The sequence below is a fragment of the Manacus candei genome, unplaced genomic scaffold, assembly GCF_025592945.1.
Source record: "Manacus candei isolate 608988 ecotype Guabito, Panama unplaced genomic scaffold, ASM2559294v1 h1tg000071l, whole genome shotgun sequence".
Lineage (NCBI taxonomy): Eukaryota > Metazoa > Chordata > Aves > Passeriformes > Pipridae > Manacus > Manacus candei.
The window spans coordinates 4,533,339-4,554,104 of record NW_026138119.1 but is presented as its reverse complement, the minus strand read 5'-3'; the positions used below and the strand labels follow the sequence as shown (position 1 = coordinate 4,554,104).

Here is a 20,766-nt window from a genome sequence, read left to right as displayed (position 1 = left end):
CATCTTCAGTTCCAATTTGAGATTTTCATATGGGGTAGGCAAACCTTCTGATGTTCTGTATTAAATGCAAGACACCTCCCTGGCATGATCTGCAATATTAATAATATAACAGTACCAATTTCAGGAGCAGCACTGTAGCATCAACACATGCATACCTACAGGAATCAAAATTTAACCATGTACAGCGTGGAAATCTTTAATATATCACCAGAAGAAAGCAGTTCTGAGGCAGCTCAAACATTGTTTGAGATTTCCTCTTTTGCCATTCCAACACATGACCTTGTCACGCCTCACAAGGTAACACCAACGTAGCTGATGCAAGAAAACATATGCTTCTCTTTACTGGGCCCAAAATAGGAACAGAGGGGAAGGAGAACAACATTCAGGGCCAAAGCCAGGCTTCTGAAGGCCAGACTTGCAGCTGTCACTGTACTCAGCATAAAATGTCCCCACCTGCAGGAGCCCTCCAGTGCTCCCACAGCTGACTGTCACAGCACAACTGGGAACGTCCTTCCTGGGAATTATAAACACTAGAGAGTCATTATTTAGCCAGGAATTTGCACTGCTGTTGTCAGAGAGTTTTAAGACTTTGAGACTGAGACGGTTACACTTGCTGTGGGGCACAGTTAAAGCCATAGGAAAACATAAATTATTGGGGTTTATGGATTTCAAAGGAGACTGACACACATTTGACTTTCCATGCACTGGCTGTCTTGCAGGCACTCTTCAATAACCCAATTACCACTTAAATGTCTCCCACCTAACCACACACATTTCAGATTCTCATCTAAATCTGGACTTAATTATTTCTACCTCTTGATAATCACTAGGGAAATCCTACCAGCTCAAAACCCAGCAGTTTATCAGGACCCCAGTTCAAGGCATGAAGTAAAGAGACATTCCTCTCACTGCTTTGTGGACTTCATTATTAATGAAGTAAAATTTGCAGACATCAACCTATTGCTTCAGGTGGCCACCATCAGAAAAATAAATAGAAATGTGACTGGTTAAAGCAACACCTCCTCCTCCAGCAGGTCTGAGTTGGCCAGAAGCAAACTCCCTGGGGAGCATGGTGCCCATCCTGCAGTACCATGGGTGCAGAATATCAGAGAACTACTGCAAAGGACTAGTTTAGCCTGAATGGTGAGTTGAGAATGTAAAAACATATTATACATATAAAGAAAAAAACAATCCCAACCTGTGTATTTTTGGTCTTGAAGACAGACAAGGAAATAATATTTAAAGACCCGACCCTGTTGTTACCTTACAGTGGGAATTTTACATTACAAATACAACTTTGAAACAGACACAAGCTGATCAACATTAAGTTTTCCAAAAGTAGCCTTAAAACCTTCAGCAGTGCTTGTACTGACAGATCCAAAAAGGATCTTTCTGTATGAGCTCATCCCACCAGCAGTATGACAAACTGGTGTTGCATTTCAGGAAACTGGGGCGGGGGGAAGCAAAATACTTCTTTTTGCAAAGCATGATTTTTTAACTTGTTTCTATCGCTTCTCCAGCTACAAAATCCTTTTGTAAATGAGGACACTACCTACCTCCCAAAGTTCATTTTATCAAGCCAATAATTCAGCAACTCGAAGGGCTGACAATTCACCCAACTATAGTTTCTGCCTGAGGCGTTAACAAAAAAAATAAAAGAGCAAGGAAAACTTAGAAAATCCTGCTGGAGAGCTGAAGCCTTTGCTGCTGGCACACTGAACAAACAGGAACAATTGAAAGCTATGGAGCAGTTAGTAATTTATACTACTGAGCCTAATGCCTGGACAGTAAGGAAAACAGATGGCTCTGCAATATGGAGATGGCTCCATGAAAAGCAGTCGGCACAGGGATGCTGCAATGGCACAGTAGCAATGGTTTGCCTGGTGGTAACAGTCACAGCAAACTGAGCTGCACCATTTCAGAGGACAAAACAAAGGAAAAGTAAATGAGAGCAGAACAAAACAGAAGTTCTTATACAGTTGGTTGATATTCCATGACAAAGCGTGGGCTCGTTCCGAGTTTTTCTGACAGTCCTGCTCAGTTCTGTGCAAATAAAGGAGCTCAATCCAGGGGGCAGGAGCAGCTTCCTGGCCCGGCCCCCTCCCAGGAATTCTGCATCACACCAAACGTCTCTGAACGTCAGCTATTTAGCTCTACTTTTAGCTCTGCTTTAAATAAAAGTGTGTGGAGTGAAGGCTGCATAATGAAGGCTCGACACCATGGAGATGGCACAGACTGCACTGGGCAGCATCACCAAGCTGAGGGGGTTTAGGTTTTGGGTTTGTTTCTGGTAGAATTATTTCATTTGTGGAACAAAACCAAAATTGGCAAAAGGAAGTTCCCAACTACGTGTTGGAGCAGTCAAGCAGCTTGTTTGGAATGGAAGGCCTGTTTCAACCCTGAGGACATGCCCAGAGGCAATGGTAGAGCACACATGAAGAGCAGGTGAAGGACTTCTTGACAAACACAAAGACCTCAAAATAATTTTCTGGAAGTATTACAGTTCAAGGCCATCGTGACTAAGCAATATACCTGTCATGCAAGGACTATAATCTGAAAATCTAACCTGAAACTTTTCAGAAAGGCCAAATCATTATAAACCCTTTGACCACAGGAACCTCTTAAAATAAATATATACTCACTGTGGAATCAGAGCAAAGGTGAAAACCTCAGTTTAAAGCTAAGCATAAGATTCTTCTTCCTCTGCAAGTTTCCTGTGATAAACCAGGTTGTTTAAAGGGCAAGCTCAGTAGATGGAGTTAACAGAGGAAATATTGCCCTGCACACCCTGACAGGTGATGCTACTCAGCTATAGATTATGCTGACACATTCCTGTTTTACTTACAAGATTATTTTAATTTCAAAAAAAAAAAAAAGTCCATTAAAACAAGTGTTTTACTGTAGAATATGTCCATTATTTTTCTTACATCAAAACTCACTGACACAATTGCTGATGCTGGTAAAAGGCACTGGAAACCAAAACCCTCAGCAGAGTCTGACAATATAGTTTAGAGCCAGAGAATTTTCAGCAAAGCATCACCCCCCCCCCCCCACGCTTCTGTCAAGTATTCTTCACATCCAAAACTTCCATAGTTCAGGAATTTGAGTAAAGCAATCTCCAGGTATTGTTTACTCAATGACATCACCTATCAGTGTTTCCTGAAATCTAAATGTTTCCTTAGGAGGCTGCAACAACTTCTGGGATGCAAATTTCAACAGAAATCCCACTGAAGGTGAGAAAAGTGTGATTTGTAGTGAGGAAAGACACCAACACATACACGTTGTTACAGATTACAACTGGTGACAACTGGAGTTGAAAAGAAAAAACCCCCCAGAATAAATTGGACTGAAACAGCTCCAAAGTGCAGGGCCAGTGCTCTGTCTGAATGCTGATGGAGGTGGAAGCTCTGTATTGCTCTTTAAAGTAATTATCAAGTAGGAAATTAAAGCAAGGTCTTTTTAAGGAAGATGACTTCAGATACATTCCTCTTTTTCCAGACTTAAGACTGAGACACTGTGCAACAAGAATTAGAAGAGAAGCTGCATGTACAGTCCCAGCATCCTCCTGCCAGGACTGCTGCTCCTGGCATCGCTCTTCAAGAAAGCAAACTATTAAAGCTGATTAAACACCTACTTTATTTAAATACTCTTGATAATAAAGGGGTTTTTCTTCCCCTTTTCTAATGGTTACTTTATACTGGCAACTGATGGATCCTGTATTCAAGTGTTTTAATCCCAAACAGCAATCTGCTGCATCAATCACCAAAGTGAAGAAAGAAGGGATACAGAGCCCTGGGCTTTGCAGGGAAAACAAGAGGGAAAAAAAGTACACAGTTTGCATGACACTAACAATCCTACTGACAGGTTTTTCTGACTTTGCAAACTTCCTTTCACTCAAAAGCATTCTTTTATAACCTGACAATTCCCTGTAGCCTGGAAACTTCATGAACATGTCATGTATTCTTGTTTTCAACCTCTTTGAAGTCCCTGCAAGAATCTTTCTAACCTACTGATCAGGATGACATGAACCACAGACAGGAGATGAATAACTGCATTTGCAGTACCCTGCTCAAACTATTTCTGCCCTTTCCAAGATTCATTGTTTCCCTACAAACCCTTTTAAGGAAGACAAACAAACATCAACAAGGGTTAAAACAATAAATAGATTTAATGACTTGCAAGAAAAGAAAAAACAAATCATTCACTCAAGGCACTGTTTAACTTCATCAGCCACTGGGAAAACCACAAAGGGTGTGCTGCTACTCCTGTTTGATCATGCAAGTCTCTGAAAACTTTCCCTGGTCCATTATTTATTTAAAAAAAATTTCTTTCCATATTTACCATAAGAGTAGTGAACAGGAGACATTAGTTTTCCAGACTTCACACAGTGGCTGACAAAGCAAAACAAAGACTGAATTTAGGCAGCCATCAGAGCAAGAATCTCTGAAAAAGGCCACCTTAAATAAATGCACAGTAAATGCCTCCTCAGCCCACTGAAGCAGAGCCTTCAGCCACTGCTCTGTGTCCGTGTCTACTTTAAAAGCAGGTCATGGATGCTTAAAGAAAAGCCACAGACTCTGATTTCCATCCATCTGGGAATTGCTACATTTTGCAAGTTAGCACATATGAAAATGCACTAAGGACAGTACTCTCTGAGTTAATTCAGACTCAGGGAGTTCTACTAGAAATAACCTTTGTAAAACACTTAACATGCCCTACAACAGATATTTTGGGGCAAAGTGACTCTAAAGAGAATAATCTCTCCATGTACTGCTAACGCAACAAACCCCTTACCATAGCCTGATCATCAGCAAATATGCATTTACCAGCCACAAAAGATCAGAGTTACTTTGAAATTTGTTTGAAGATCAGCTAAAAAGCATTTGCAATGCTGTATTCTCTGATTCAGGAACAGTTCTCATGCCATTAAGTCTATTCCATTTTAAACGCTTTTTCTCCTGTTATTCTAGGGAAGATCCACACAGAAGGACAAGTTTATCAGTACAGGAAAAGGGCAAAACTTTGTGAACAAAGTCCTGTCAAATGAATACAGCAATAACATGGTTCACAAGGGAACAAACTTGAAGAATAATGTGTTTTGTTTTACTACCTTAAATTAAATCTTTTCCCCCACATCCACCTCTTTCTCATTTCAGGACTCTTTTCCTTTGCAGGGAAAACTGACTGTATCTGAGCAGGTCAATGCTCTATGTCCCTGCTGCTTTTAATTCATGCAACCTGCCATGGCAAAGCTTAACACAAAATTTCTTCCCCTCTCTATGCAGATATTGTTGCCTATTGCATGGAAATATGACTTTGAAACACCACGTTTACAAACAGATCATTCCGAAGCTGCCTGGTCTCTATGGACATCTGTGTAATACATGTCTAGTGAGATGTTCTTTTGAAGGTTTGCCCCCCCATGAAGGGGGTTATGCTGACTGTCTCTTCCACTTGTCCTCACTTTGAATGGACCAAATCATCCCTTGGATGCATCAACTCGTGCAACTGAGTGGATCACCTAACGAGACAGCCAGGCTGCAGCTTTCCTCACAGCTTTTCCCTGGAAGAGATATGAGTTCCTTCCACATCTGTAGGGTGTAGTGGATGACTCCTCTCTGCTTCAGCTCTTCCAGAGAGAAAGTATTGGCCTGGAGGAAATAACAACTAACAGGCTCCCTCATTGACAGCAGAAAGCAAGCGCATTGACTTGTGCCCTTTATGTATTGATGCTCTGGCTGAGTAAATTAAGATGTACAAGGGAAAAGCAAAGAGCACCAGAAGCGGGTACACGACCCAGAAAAGCACAGTAGCAATTTTATATCTTCTTCCATCTTCCTGAAATGTGATTACAGTTGACCTTTAAATCTAGTGGATCAACCAATCGATTCTGCTGGAACAACCCTGTAGATGTGATCTAAGAGAATGCCCACACTTAAAAACCTTCCCGGGGTTGCCTGGCATAGTCATTTTATTTTGTTGTAAAAGTTACCAAGATTTGTCCGAATTGATTTTACTTGCAAGAAAAACACACCAGCAAAACTGCAGCATCAGCAGACACTAAAGGTCTTCGACTCTTGCAGGATGAATGCAATATCAATAGTTATTAGGATGTATTCATACGAGGCACACAAGAGGAATGAAAAGAAGATGGTAGTAATCTCACTTAATCCTAATGCAGCCCCAAGTTAGGTTCTTTAGACTGTGGGAAAAAAAACAAACACAAGGAAAACTATGAACACTCCAAGGTATTTGCCAGGCAAAACACTGAATTTGGAATGGAAAACATATTTAACAGCTCTTTAGGAAGTAAAGCTTTCATGTGGTGTTGGATGTTAGTTCTATTTCAGCTGATAAATTGTGCTTTAACAAATAACCCAAGAGACTTGAGGATGATAATTGTCCATAGTGGGTGGGAAGTGAGGATCAGCAAACACCTGTGACCCTACTCGTGTGCAGCATCTCTCTGATTTCTCAGAGAGCACAACCCTTATTTTATAATTATTATATATTTTATAGATGGAAAACAAAGACGTGCACAGCAAAGTGACTTGTGAAACCTCATCCAGCAAGCTAAGGGCAGAGGAAAGAAGAGGATGTACAACTCCAGAGTCCCTCCAGTCCCATTACAAACTTGGCATCACTGCCTGAAACCTTCATCCTACCCATCAGAAGCGTTTTGAGCAGTCCAGATCATACACTTGTGTTCAGAGTCATCTGGATAGCAAGTTCTTTTAATCAGAAAGTCATTAACTTCCCTCTATATTACATGCCAGGGTGCCCAAAAGAACCAGAAAATTGGAGATGAAAGGTCAGATTTTGTTTTAAGTTCTCTTGTGCCTGATACAGACTTGATCAGCTCTGTGATCTATGAAATTTCTACAAACAGCTTTGGAAAAGGCACCAAGACAGTGCAGCCAACTCAAAAAAAAAAAAAAAAAAAAAAAGAGATGTCACTGAGCAAACTGAAAATGCTACACTGAAAATTCTGAAAATACCAGATTTGACTCCAGAGTAAAACTAAAGCATAAGGCAAAGCAGAGAACTTGTTAAGTCTGAGTGCAGAGACAACTGCAGAGAAGACTCTAAATAGAACCCAACTGAAAGCAGATGGGTAGGGCAGGGAACATTAGAATCAAAATCTAACTAATAGTAAAACACACAGGGATGTTTTTTCTTAAAAGAGAAACACATATCCACCCTCACTGAGGGATAACCTCAGAGGGAGGAGGAGCCATTATCCTTTTAACTGCAGCTTATTTGATATCTGAATGAAGAATTCTTTTTCCACAAAGAAAAGCCAACATCTGAAATGAGGTAGAGCCCAGTAACACTGCAGCAGTTGAGAAATGTCATGATTTCCATCAAAAAACTGTTTTGCAGAGATCAGGAACAGCTGTTTCAAACCGAATTAGACTAAAACTGGAAACAAGCTGTCAAAACCCAAAAAAATATATTTTATACATAAAGGAATGTATTTGATTCAGCTGTTTTACCACGGTGGTCAGCCAAAAGAGAGAAATAAAGTAACATTCTGAGATCCAGACGTTGTCACAGAGACTCTCTCATTTTAACACTCTTCATGTAGATTTATTCCTTTGAGCATTTGGAATAGGAAAAATGTCAAACAGCTCATATCACAGATTCTTGAATATTTTCAAACCATGGGCAGCTTAAAGCAGTTTAAAGACACCTGAGGACTCTTTCTGCTCCAGTCCACATTCTCTGCATCTTCTGTAGCAGTAACAGGCTGGTGCAATAAGCAAAATACACTCAATTGCTGTTGACATGAAGAGATTAAAATAATTCACTTTAACCCACCACTTGTGGGTAACAGCACATGCATCCAGCTCCTTTTGTGCATGCTTGCAGATCCTGGGAGCCTTTCAGTGGGTATTTTCAATATTGATTTCCACGGGAATTGCAGTTTCATATAATGAGAAGTAAATACATGCATTTAAGAATACACTGTAAAATGTCACCTCTAGATACAACTCTTTTGTGTCTAATGGTCCGGGCAGTACACAAAGCACCTCTAATATTGTGCCACTGCCACTTAGAGAAGCTTAGAAAATCCAGATACAGCAGCCAAATGAATCAAGACTGGTGCTGGTTTTGAATAGAACTATTTGTTCCAAAGCACAACTCTGAACATCAAAGACCCCTCTGATTTTATTACATGTAAGATGTAGCCATCAGACCCTACTTTCCAACCAAGTCTGAAGTAATCTTGAAAATAGCCTTAGCATTTCAACATGGTCATTACTTCTCATAACCATGATATGTATTAATTCAAACTAATAAGGATATTAGTTATTACTGTCAGCTTGTCAGTACATGGGCTTTGGAAGAAGAGGTGTCTGGGAACAAGCCAATTAATGGATTTATTAAAAAAATGTACACTCCAAGAAACGCATTTTTAACTCACTGAAACACCAGGCAAGTGTGCAACTGCAGCCATGGGCAATTCAACTTTCAGATTACTCACACAGTCTGGTTTTAGGCATTTAACTTGAGTTCTCAGCACACTCAGTGGAGCTCCAAAGCCTGACTGAATGCTTCCCACTAAGCCAAGAACCTTATAAAAGAGCACAACAAGGTAATGCTGCTCAGGATACAGAAACTTTTGATCTTCCTCTGTAAAGATCAAAAATGTGAAAGACTAGCACCTGGTAGAATCAATCAGCTTTCATTAAATCTGCTTTTACTAATTCAGAGGACATCTTTTTCTAGGTATACTGTAACTGAACAAATGTCAGTAGCCAAGAGATTTTATTCATGCTTTTTGTTTCCTCTGCAAGTGGCAGCTTTACATTCAGGCATTTAAAATTAGATTAAATGAACTGTTATATGTTCCTGGGCTAATCTTGTATCAGCAAAGGAAGTGATAACATGTACTGGTATGTCGTCTTTATTTCCAGAACGTCAGGATTTTACAACTCTAGCAGATTTAAATGCTAGCTCATACCAAGAGATATACCAGTTAGGAGTTAGTAGTCAAGTAGCTCTGAGTGCTACTTGAGTGCTAATTCTGATCTCTCTTTTACTGTCAACCCCCAAACCTGCCCAACCACGGCACTACTCAGATTCCAGGAGAGCCAAGACATGTTTCTGAAACTACTCAAGAAGCCTGACAGTCACACACAGAGTTACCAGGCTCAGTCCAGTAATGGTCCTGATGTCCTGGTCTATAATTTCTTACTCAAATTCTCCAACTGTCACAGCATCAGAGCCACAAAACACCACCACTCCTCCAGGGCAGGATTATTCTTCCCTCCCAGGAAAATAAAAATCGGTTTTCAATGACCCCCAAGAGGGAAGAGATTTCAAGGATCACCACAGACCCTCTGGGTTACCCACCTTCAATATCACAAACTCAGTATTAACTGCTGAGTATAAAACTGCTGCCACATTTTTCCCAAATGTACACTTCCACAAAGCAGCAGCCAAAGCAGTGGGCAGAACTGCACTTTTGATTACAAACAGCTCCTTACACAGACTACTCTCAATTTTACTTGCTTTTAGGCCATCTCCATGTTTTGCAGCCCAATTACCAACAGCATCTGATTAAGAGACAATGGGGGAAGAACTGAGTATTGCTTATATGCAATTCAAACAATTAAATCACTCTGTGAACTGTCTGAGGGGGGCAACTTCAATAACTTCAAAAGAGAACTCCGAAGAAGAATAGAGATGAGCACAGCTCTGCATTAAAAAAAAAAACAACAAAAACCAAATAACAGTCACACAAAAAGATCTGACAACAACAAAAGTAGAGAGCAACAGGGTGACATCATTAAATTTTCCATTTTATTTGATTTCCTCTAGAAGCAACAAAACCATTTTTTCCATATAAAGAATATCAGTGGGATGCTTATCACCTGCATCCGTTATTTTATATTAGTGTTCCTATTCTTTGAATGCCCTTCACATGAAGGTTACTGAATGCTTTACAAACATCTTTAATTTGCCTCAAAGGAAGCGAGACAGAACTTTGAGTCTCTGAGAAAACAATCCTTTGTGCTTTCAGGGTGGCCACCATCCAAGAGATGGTGAGGCTTTCATCAGCAGCAGAGTCAGTCTGAGGCACCCGGAGCTGGGGTGGCAGCAAACTGCAAATTCAAAGGAATGCTGGGTCTGAGGCTTTCTCACAACTCTCTCGTTCTGCAGTCCTACATATTCATCAATTAATCCTCAGAAAACATGCATTTCCAGCTGTACTTTGTTGTATTCCTCAGCTTCTAAAAGTAAAGCCTCTCCTGCTGATCTAATGGTTGTACCAGGAGTTACTCACCTACAGCCCACGTTTCTGGGTCTGTGCCTGGCTTAGCTTGACTCAAAATCCATTAAAACAAAGCAATGCTGTTTTAACCAATTTGGCTTGATGATCACATCATACAGTGATCACTGTCACACAAATTACAGAATTGAGCCATCTAGCATGACCTGTGTGAAGAGTCCTTGCAGAGGGAAAAAAAGAGTTAGAGGAGGAAGAAGCAGGAGTTGGGCAGAAGTGTTTTGGTTAAAACAGAGCCACATCAATCATTTCCATCCTGAAATAGGCTAACAGCTAGAACATTAATACCTATCAAAGAAACAGGGAAAAAAAACCCCACTCATTAGCAAATAAAGGTGTTGCAAAGCATTAAATAATTCCCACTAGCTGACAAGGGGGCTGTGATTTATAATAGTGTGTATTGATAGATCACTTCCCATAATTAGGAAAAGTGAGACTGGTACTGCTTACAGCATTATTTTGATCAGAGCCTTGAAAAATACTGCTGAATAATAACAAACACCAGGCACAACAACAGAAAATCACCATATCATGCTCTCAAACTGCTTCACATTCGAAACAAAACTCAGTAAGAATGGCAAATTCTGTTTGGACACATAGAACCTTACTTCACAATAGCAGCCTGGTGTGAATTATTACTATGATAACTCTGGGAAGATCACAGATATAAAACATTCAAACCATGTAGCAGACAAGTCAGAATCAAAGGCTAATTACTTCTCATTTTTTTAAGCAACAAGTTACTCATCCTCACTCTTCTCTTCCTGAAGTAACAAACTAACCTCAGCCTACTAAAATATCGAAGAAATTCAACTCATCTCTCTACTGGCACTAGGCAGAATGTGGCAAATTCTCCCCTGCCATAGCACCTTTCTGCAGAGCACAGAAAAAAAGACACTTTAACTCCCTTTCCTTCAGATTATTAGATGGCAAAACCACTTTTACAGTTAGACAGGGTAGCAATAAAATAGTTGTAATAGCACTGGGTTGGACTTTTGTTCAAAACCAACAGAGGAATCAAAGGCAAAAAACCAGAAGAGCCCAAGAACTGAAGATTCCAGGGATTCACAGTTGAGGAGGGAAGATGCATCCTCCAAAAAGAAGATGGACATAATTAATGTTATCCATCCCTAATGCCACTCAGAAAAATTTCATGTCCCACCTTCTTCCTTCTCCAGTAAAGTAAATGTAGATACTGGAATTCCTGACTCTCCCCACTACTTCTGGTACAAACACTTTCTTTCTCACCACTGTAAATATCAAGGATAATTTGCACACCACCTGAATTTGCCATCCCTGCCATTGCTGGTCACTAAAATCAATCCTGCAATAATAAAAGTCAGTATTCTCCAGGCAGACAACTGAGCAGTAATTAATAACTGCAGCAGTTGGAAGCAGAGAGGTAACCACCTGTTTCCTAGTCATATTAAGGAAAAAATAAAAGAAAAAAAAGAACATTAATGTAATTCTGAACAGCAAGGGCATCTCACCAAAACATTTGCCTAAAATCACACAGAATTAAGAGCCCATAAAGGGTATTTTTCCAGACTGCCAGGCAAACAACATTAGTCACTGGCTATATAACACTTGGCATCCACAAGGCATTTCTGTCCAAAGAACCCAATGCACTTGAGACACATTTAGACTAGAAGAAATAGGTTAAATATTATTATCCTATTTTATCTGCAAGAAAAATGAGGCACAGAAAAAAAAACATGCATCCTGTTCAAGGTTACAACAGCAATTAATAAGAAAAGCAGGAATAGAATCCAAGTGGCCCAGCTCCTGTTTTGTGCCCAGTGTACAAGAAAACACCAGTTTGTGTATCATGCATTTCTCCAGTGACAGGAAGACAAACTCCCATGGCTTATCTGCACAGGAAAGGAGTCCACAGCTGGTAATCCCTACGAGCCTCTCCAATGCAGGTCCCTCTAGGAAGCACCAATTCTGCTCTTACAAAGCAGATTAAAATGTGCTTTTCAGTGTCCACCAGAGAAACCTTTGTAGGGACTTGTCACTTTGCTTCAATTCAAATCCTGTTTTATATTTTCATTTGTTCCCTTCTGTCATCAAACCAAGGGATTTCAGTCAAACCCTTTCTTGAAGTAACATTTCTAGAGTTCACTGAGAACACCAGTGGCACCACTAACCTTCCCATTCCTATCCTAGCAACCACAGGTGATCCCCAAAAGCCACCTCTAGAAGCACTGGGCAGAGAGATCCAGTTGCCATGGCCCAGTTCTCCTCAGTGCCACAGGTCCATCACATGGAAAGAACATCTTTCCCAATTTGGGTGGATGAAATCTCAACAGAACGAGCTGGGTCTCCATGCAACAGGATGTCACGAAATCATAACGCTGCATTTTTGGAGAAAAAAAGTCCTGAAAAGGACAAAATCTTGGCCATTTGCCTGAAATTCCAAAGCACTGCCAACACACTAATTCAGTTACATTGTCCATGCTACTGTAAAACTACATTAAATTCAAAATGTTTGAGCACATCCGAAATTCAAAATTAATGTTCCTTGGAATGAACACTTCCTTTTACAATCAAGATGAAGTAATTTTTTTTTCCTGTTCAACAGTGTTTCTCTACTATCATGGTTAACATTTAATGTCATTTATTGTCATTAAACTCAATATTTGTGTCTAATCAATACTAAGCTACCAAGGGCAGTCATAACAAGTCTGGACTTTCTCTACACACTCTATTGATTTCTTTTTTTTTGAGTCCTACAACAAACACAATTTATACAAATAATTTATCAGGGAACACATCAAAATAATTTAATAAACAAAACCTATATATACCTTTTCTCTTCAGTCATGTGACAGAAAATCATTTTAACTCATTAATGGTAATCTTAACAGTTCGATTTTAAATTTATGTAGAAACAAGAGGAAGCTATGAAGCAACAAATTTAAATCCAAATATTTTTAGTGTATTTCCACATGCAGAGCAACAGTAATTTTTATTTCATTTTGTGTTTGCCAGGATATTACTTTTAAATAAATTTATGACAGCTCCTGTTCAGCCTGTTCCCTTGGAAAATTTATAATGCGCAGATACTGTAAAGTTTATGCAAGTTGCCAAAATCATCTTCTCACAGATGAGTAAATTAAATAAGGTGATTTAAATCCTACTCCCCCAGAAAGTCATAAAGTTAGAAAAGTTGATTTTTTGCTTTCTGCTCAAAGCAGAAAACAGCCTTCCCAAACACACAGTTGTCATGCTTTGGAAGTACCACCTCATGAAGATAAAACGAGACCACTACCACTCACAGACATCCACACACACAGGTTCAGGAAGGGTTGGAATTGGAGTAAAGCACATGGACAAATGCAACTCTGAAAACAGCAGGGAAAACAATACTGCATTTCAGTGAAGTTAAAAATCGAGGAAAAAAAATTCAAATAACATCACCTAGTCAAGACCACAAATGCTGTAACTTCTCCCCACTTCTACTGCTGTTAATAATATTAATAGAAAGTCTGAAAAGAAATCCCTGGCTGCCAAGAGGAGGGGGAAAGGAAACAAAACTTGCAGAAGAGCTTTTTCACTTGGGCAAGTGAACTCTGCTAATGCTGCAACTCAGGGAAGACTAAGTTTGCTGCTTTCCAACAAACACAGTGTTTCTGCAGTCTGGTAGAAAGGGTAATTCTGGAGCACTGGTCTGGGAGTTGATCCATTTTGCACACACCCTTCAACTGAACAAATAAAAGCAAACAGGCAAAATACCTGTACAGTGATTACAGCTCAAATGTTGGGCATGAACTGCTTGAGAGCAGCTCATCAAGAGAGTAGAAACCTTCCCACAAAAGCATTTTCCCTGCTCAGTGGACATACAACAGACTACTTTGTGTTCCACTGGAGCCAGTGGAAACCCCTGAACAGACACTGCCTCGGGCACCCACCGGGCGAGGGCATGAAATGCTTTGCCAAGGGTAGAGAGGATGCACCAGTGCAGACTGTGGGCAACAAACCACCTCACTAAGGCTGCAGATGAAAAACCACAAAGTTTAAACCACTCAGAGAATGAGTTCACACTCTTGCATTCCAAAAATCTGCACCTGCTCCGCACACCAGCATTACTGCAGATGGACTGAGCAACCACAACAGCACAAGCCTCATTAAATATTTTCTATATGGAGAAATATCTAATATTGGTTTAAAGTACTTTTTCCCCCCAGAAAACCTCCTTGTCACCAAGTACTGAGAACAAATATTAACAAACATGCAGTTGCTTATTAAATGATGCTCTTATTAATGAGCTGACGGTCTCATCATGCATAAAATAAACAGCACCAGGAACGGGCACTTGTCACAGAAATGTCCTGACAAGCAAGAGAAGAGAGTTCTTCCAATGTCTGTCACAAATTCGAGGTCACATATCTTTTTTTTTTTTTTAAAAAAAGCCAAATCTTAATCAGTATTTCAGTCCAGTAAGTGACTTTTAAAATATCCTTTAATCTAAACTTAGAGCTGATGCCTTTTCCCCATGGTGGTTTCCCTTGAATTCCAAGATAATGCAAGAAGCAGGCACCTGGTAATGAGGGATAAAGCAGTAGCACTGCAGAGCCAGTCCTGACTGTTCCAGGCAGTATCAGGCCATGCACACAAAAACCAGAAAGCCTTCTGACTGTTACTGTCAGCTCAGATTTCATCTGCTCAGATACAACAGTATATCACCAAGAAAAAACCTCAACAGTCGAGATGTACATAACTACTAAAACCAGAATTCAAGTACAATGGACTAAACAGAGACAGTCCACAAAAAAACACCTACTGCTATCTACAAACTCCCTGTCTTACCCATAATACTCTCTGCATTACCCTTGAAGAATGATAGCTCATTTTTATCTTATCTAATATTGTATCTTCAGCATTACATTAGAGGGCACACACAGATCCTTCTGGGAAACAGCACTTCAATTGTAATAAAGATAACCTCTTTTCTTAAATAAAATTGAAGAGAAAGGGAAAAGAAATGTATCAAGTAGAGCTAAATACTGTTCCATGGCTACTGCATGTCTCCATGCACCCCACAGTCAGCCAAGTAATTCACTTCTATGATTTCTACTGGTACATAAAAGAAGTTCAAGCAAAGAAGAAAAACCACTTAGCTGCTGCTTGCAATAAAATAAACTTCCTGTGTTTTCAGCTATAGTTTGGTGAGTGCTATTAAACACCTGGAAAAGGAAAGTTCCTTTACAGCTGCATGTGTATGTAATTAATGCATTTGACAAGCTGTTGTGTTCCCAAACAGCTGCTTCCATTATACTGACAACTTTACCATCTGCAAAACTATTGGGTAAACTACAGAAAGTAAATATCAGGAGAGCAGGTGCTAATAAATAACAAGCACTGCCAAGAAAACACACTTCTGGAAGGGAAGTTTTCATTTTCCCCACTGTACTTTTCCACGCTCCTGGAGCAGGTAAAGTGAAGATACTCAGAATTGGAGGAACCAGTGCTGTGACTAACAGGAGCAGTAAAATAATGTTGAGGGCAAGCATCTGTGAAATCACAATTAAATGCAGCCCCTCTCTACTGCACTTAGCCAAAGAGGTCAGTAAATTTGCACCTAAAGGTGGGTCTTCTCACAAGACATACCCAAGCACAGCTACAAGTATTAATTGTGGTAAATAAAACAAGTTGATTAGTGTCAGGTCAGTCTAATCTCCTGTATTAACAGTCACATCTTAAACACATATTTTCCATTTATGTCTGTGGTATTTAACACCCAGCATCACTCTTTAACTCAAAAACTTGCCAATGTATATAAGATCAGAACAAAATTGGACATTTGCTGGACCCAACATCAAAAAAAAGCTGCAAATGTAAAGAAACAACTATTCTAACATCCTGTATCTCATTAACCACAAGGAACAATGATTAGTAAAGCCTCAGCCTAAATTTAAGAAAATAAAACTAAACAAGCTATTATTGTACGACCAATAAAAATAAGGCTCATATAGGTAGATATGATCCACCTCCAGATTTACAGAACTGCTTAAGTTTTAGGTTTATTCATACACATAAAACAAAAAAGAGTCAATTTGGTAGCACTATGCTTTAAAGAGGTTTATGTGGTTTATGGTATTGGGAAGGTTACTGTCACTATATTCTCCAAAAACTGGCTGAGAATCATTTCAAAAGCACAAATACCGAGGTAAGTGGCCCAGCTAAAAATCTCAGCTTTTAAACAGACTATAAAATAACTTCTGAAGTGCCAGGGGTATTTTGTTTGGTGTTTTGATATTTGGGTAGGGTTTCTTTAACCATTTCAGGCCTCTGATTGTCCTTTCAATGTTAGACAAAAATAATGCAGCAAAGTGGAGGGTTTTTTAAATCCACAGTTCTATGAATAGTGCTTGCATATATTGTTCTCATGAGATAACCCAGTTATTATCAACCTTACTTATTATTGTTTTAAAAGTGACTTCTAACAGTCTCTTCATGTCTTAAGCAGAATGCACTGAAACATGTAACACAAAGTCCATGTATTCATTTTCCCTGTATTTCCTGAATGTCCTTCTGGAATTGCAGCACAGCCCCAGAACTCTCCTCCACCTCTCCTCCCCTGGCAGCCATGGGGCCACTCCTGCCATCAGAAATGCATGAACAATCAAAGGGAGAGCAAAATGCCCTTATCTCAGCTCATCAAAAATACAAGCAGGCGAGCCACAAAGGGGTCACAAATTAAAAATTAAATGCAGGCAGACCTAAAGTGCATTGACACACCACCACTTCTAAACCCTCCCTGCAAAGCAACTGAAAACAAGACACGTAACAAGAACAGAAGGAGGCCAAAAGGAGTCACGAAATAACACTTATTCAAGGAGTGTCTTTAGCAATGAGGAATTGAGCAGCAATAAACAGGAGCATCACCAGAGTCTGTGCTGCTGATGGCAAACCCAGCAGCTCACACCCTGCCACAGGCAACACATCACCTGCAACTGAAACCTTCCCTTTAGCTGTCAAACAGAAATCAGAGACCAAAGAGATAAAAGAAAGAAAAAAAACCAACTGGCTTTCTCCTGTAACATTTCACTGTGTATATGAGTGCACAGGATACTGAAATCAGAATCCAGGATTACAAAAAATTCCTCTTCAAAGCTCCATAACACTCTAAGTTAATAAAAAACGACATCAGAACAGCTCTGTCAAAGCTATTTCATTACCGACCGAGTTTACTCTGATAATGACCTAGAGAAGTAATTAAATCCCTGAAGACTTAACTGCATTACAAGTTAGAAGTTTTCATACTTTTGTTTTTGCTGAAAGTAGCATATGAATTCTTTTTTTCTTCAGTGCCAATAATCTGCTGCTAACAGCAAGAAACACAAGCAAATATAAAATATTTTCTCAATTTATAAATCCCTACTTAACAATCTTTCCTATCCTCCATTTTCCAATCATACCAAATTCCTATAAATGCCAAATTCTGTTGATTTTAGAAGACTAGCATATATCTGTATTCTGAAACATGACTATACAAATATTATTGTGGTATTCATACAAACTTTACTGCAGTATTCTATTTTAAATCTGAACAATATTAGATTGGTTGGCTCAAGGTATAACAAGAATTTGCCTATGAAGTATTTGTGTACTTCCAAAGTCTTCCTGGTTCACACATCCTGATAAATAATTTAAAGTGGAACTGTTTCTGTTAATGCTCTAAATATTTTCAGATTTCTTACTCTTGCTGTCTTGCACAAGGGTATCATAGGCTTCAAGATTTCTGATGATGAAGACTTCCCTGCATGATTCTTTCCTAGATTTTTCTAGGAAAATTCTAAAAGGGTTCCTAGATCCAAAACACCTAGTTTGGAGGCGACATAAACTGTTGATTCTCTGCTCTAATATCCCACTGCCCTCTGCTACAGTGTTTACTGCCAGATGCAAGGACACAATATACTTTTATATTATATCTATGTAAGATGCTAAACATGGAAAGCATTGTCTTTTTAACTGTTGTTCTGCTTGGAAGTTTGAAAAACAAGGTCTCCTCTCAATTAAAACACCACTTTATCCTTGAAAGTATATTTAGGTAGATATTATGCTTCTCAACTCCATAAAAACTCAGCAAGTTTGTGTCGCAAATCAAACGTTCTGTGGGAACACACAACTAAATTATATCAGTGTTACCTTATTGGACCATTTGTAGGCTTGAAGAAGTTGGCTGTAAAGAGGGGTTTTGTCCTGCACAGGGTCGAGGCTCAGGAGCCCACTGTTGTGCAGGGGGTGGTTCTCGGAGGGTTTCCCAACCAGGGTGCTCAGACGCTCCAGTTCACTGCAAGAAAACAGAGTGGCATTTTTGGAGGTCAGATGTGGGAACCTGAGCTGTACAATCCTCCTGCAGGGGCAGCCATCAAGCACCAACTCCATTTTAGAATCTGAGTGATACTAAATACCTCCCCAATTTGATTGAAAACATAATCACTCTCATCACCCAAACCATTCAAAGTTGTCTGTTAGTTGTGAATGAGCTTTTCTTCTAGGAGAGAAAGTACAAGTCAAGAGTCTTTGAAGACAACCTGGAAAGAGTCAGACTATGGCAGGTCCTGTTCATAACCCAGGGTATCTTCTGAGCAATGCAGACCCTCAGAAACTACCCAATTCTGACTTTAGCATTGCCTGCAGTAATCTTTTAACCATCAAGCAGGCTGATGGCTCATCATCTCATTAGAGAACTCCAGATTAACACTGTCCTCATATAAATACACCCAAGACCTGGTATCAGTCCTAAGCCTGGTGATGGTCCTGCAAAGTTTGTGATTACTCCAAGCACTTATCTGCATTCCAAGTTCTCAGGGCAAGGAAGAATCTCCTGACTCCCATAAGCAAGTTGTACATTTTCAGGTGTCCATAAAATACTCAACTGCAGCATAATAAGCACCATTTTCCCATGAAGCAACCTCACTGTGAAATGATCTATCATTGTTTCATATCTCATTTGTCAAACACAACATTTAATCATAACAGAAGTTAAGCAATTTTTAAAACTTGCATTAATCATCTGAAGAAGGAAGACTGGCCACTCTGCACAGATATAAAATGCAGTTTTTCAAGTGGCATGACTAATCAGGTGCCTTTCTTTTTGACATCCTGGTCCGAACTTCAGAACTTCCACTAAATTAAAAGCAGGGCTTGAGCACTTGAAAGGGCAACTTCTGAAAATCTCTGTAAAGAATAATCCCAAATATCTCCATTTGCATTTAATGAAGGCTACAAAAACAAACTCTAAAAATAAGGGAACTGACAGTAGAGACTTCCCTACTTTACTACCACGAAATTCCTCTTTATTAATCATCATTCCTACAAGTTTCCATGGCCTACTTTCTTTCTAAGCCTCTGGTTCTGTGAACACTCACAAATCTGCTTAAAACTTCTTGTCAAAAGAATACACTAAGTAAATGTGAATAGACATAATAACTGAGGATTTGCTGAACAGGGATCCCAGTCAATACTTTTATGGTGTAAAGGTCCACTGCTAGAATTGACTTCAGTGCACCTTGGAGTATTCCCTTACTAATTCACAGAATATCCTGAGCTGGAAGGGACCCACAAGGATCAAAGTCCAACTCCTGGATTGTTTGGAAACAAGATTTTTGGGTTTTAATAGATAATTCTTCAAAAAGCCCCAGTGTAAGACAAGAAGGATAACAAAAGGAACAGCTCAGCTTCCATGGAAGAAACCATGAAACCTCAACTTGGAAACTAAAAACCAAAGGGATAAACACAAGTTTCTAGAGCTGGGTACAACATCATTCATGAGAATGGATATCTACCACCTTTCCCAAGAGAAGGGAAGGAGTGGGCAGCGAATTATATCACCACAATCAGAACTTAAAATCAGCAAGGCCTACCAGCCAGCAAGAAACAAATTCTTGTACACAAACCCCTGAACACTGAATCCCTGGAGGCCAAAAAGATGTTTTGGGAAAGGGTGGTCAAGTGCTTGCCCTGCCCTCGGACACCTCCCTGGACAGTGCTGGTGGCTCCCAGGGGGATCCAGCGCAACCCAGTAGCCCAGTGGCAGGATCCACATGGACCATCACACAATCCATCAGGTTGGAAAAGACCTCTGTGATCACTAAATCCAAACCTAAACCTCACACTGCCAAGTCCGCCACTAAACCACGTCCCTAAACGTACATTTAGTACTCAGTTCCTGTCTTCAAAGGGAATTTCATTTAAAATGAACAATATTGTTGAATGAAACTGAACCAGCCTCTCTTTTCCGCCCATAACTTTCCTCCGTGTCTTCAGCCTCAGCAGTTTCTCTCTACTTAACACAAAACACACCTGCTGGCACTAAACAACTACACCTGCCTGGGCTAACTTACCAACCTGACAAGTTTTGGTAGTAAAATGGTCACTCTTGAACCTCTTGGTTGCTACTGAATAAAGTGTCTGAATTTTTGGCAAAAACCGTCAAAAAAAACCAGAGAAAAATCTCC

At 39.8% G+C, this 20,766-nt stretch overlaps 1 protein-coding gene across 1 annotated transcript in view; it reads right to left on the bottom strand.

The window, feature by feature from the left end:
- MED27 (mediator complex subunit 27) overlaps positions 1 to 20,766 on the bottom strand; it is an 82,966-nt gene that overhangs the window by 61,643 nt on the left and 557 nt on the right. The window contains exon 2 of the mRNA XM_051807430.1: positions 18,452 to 18,596. Coding sequence (XP_051663390.1) covers positions 18,452 to 18,596 — 145 coding nt within the window. The remainder of the gene's footprint in view (positions 1 to 18,451; positions 18,597 to 20,766) is intronic.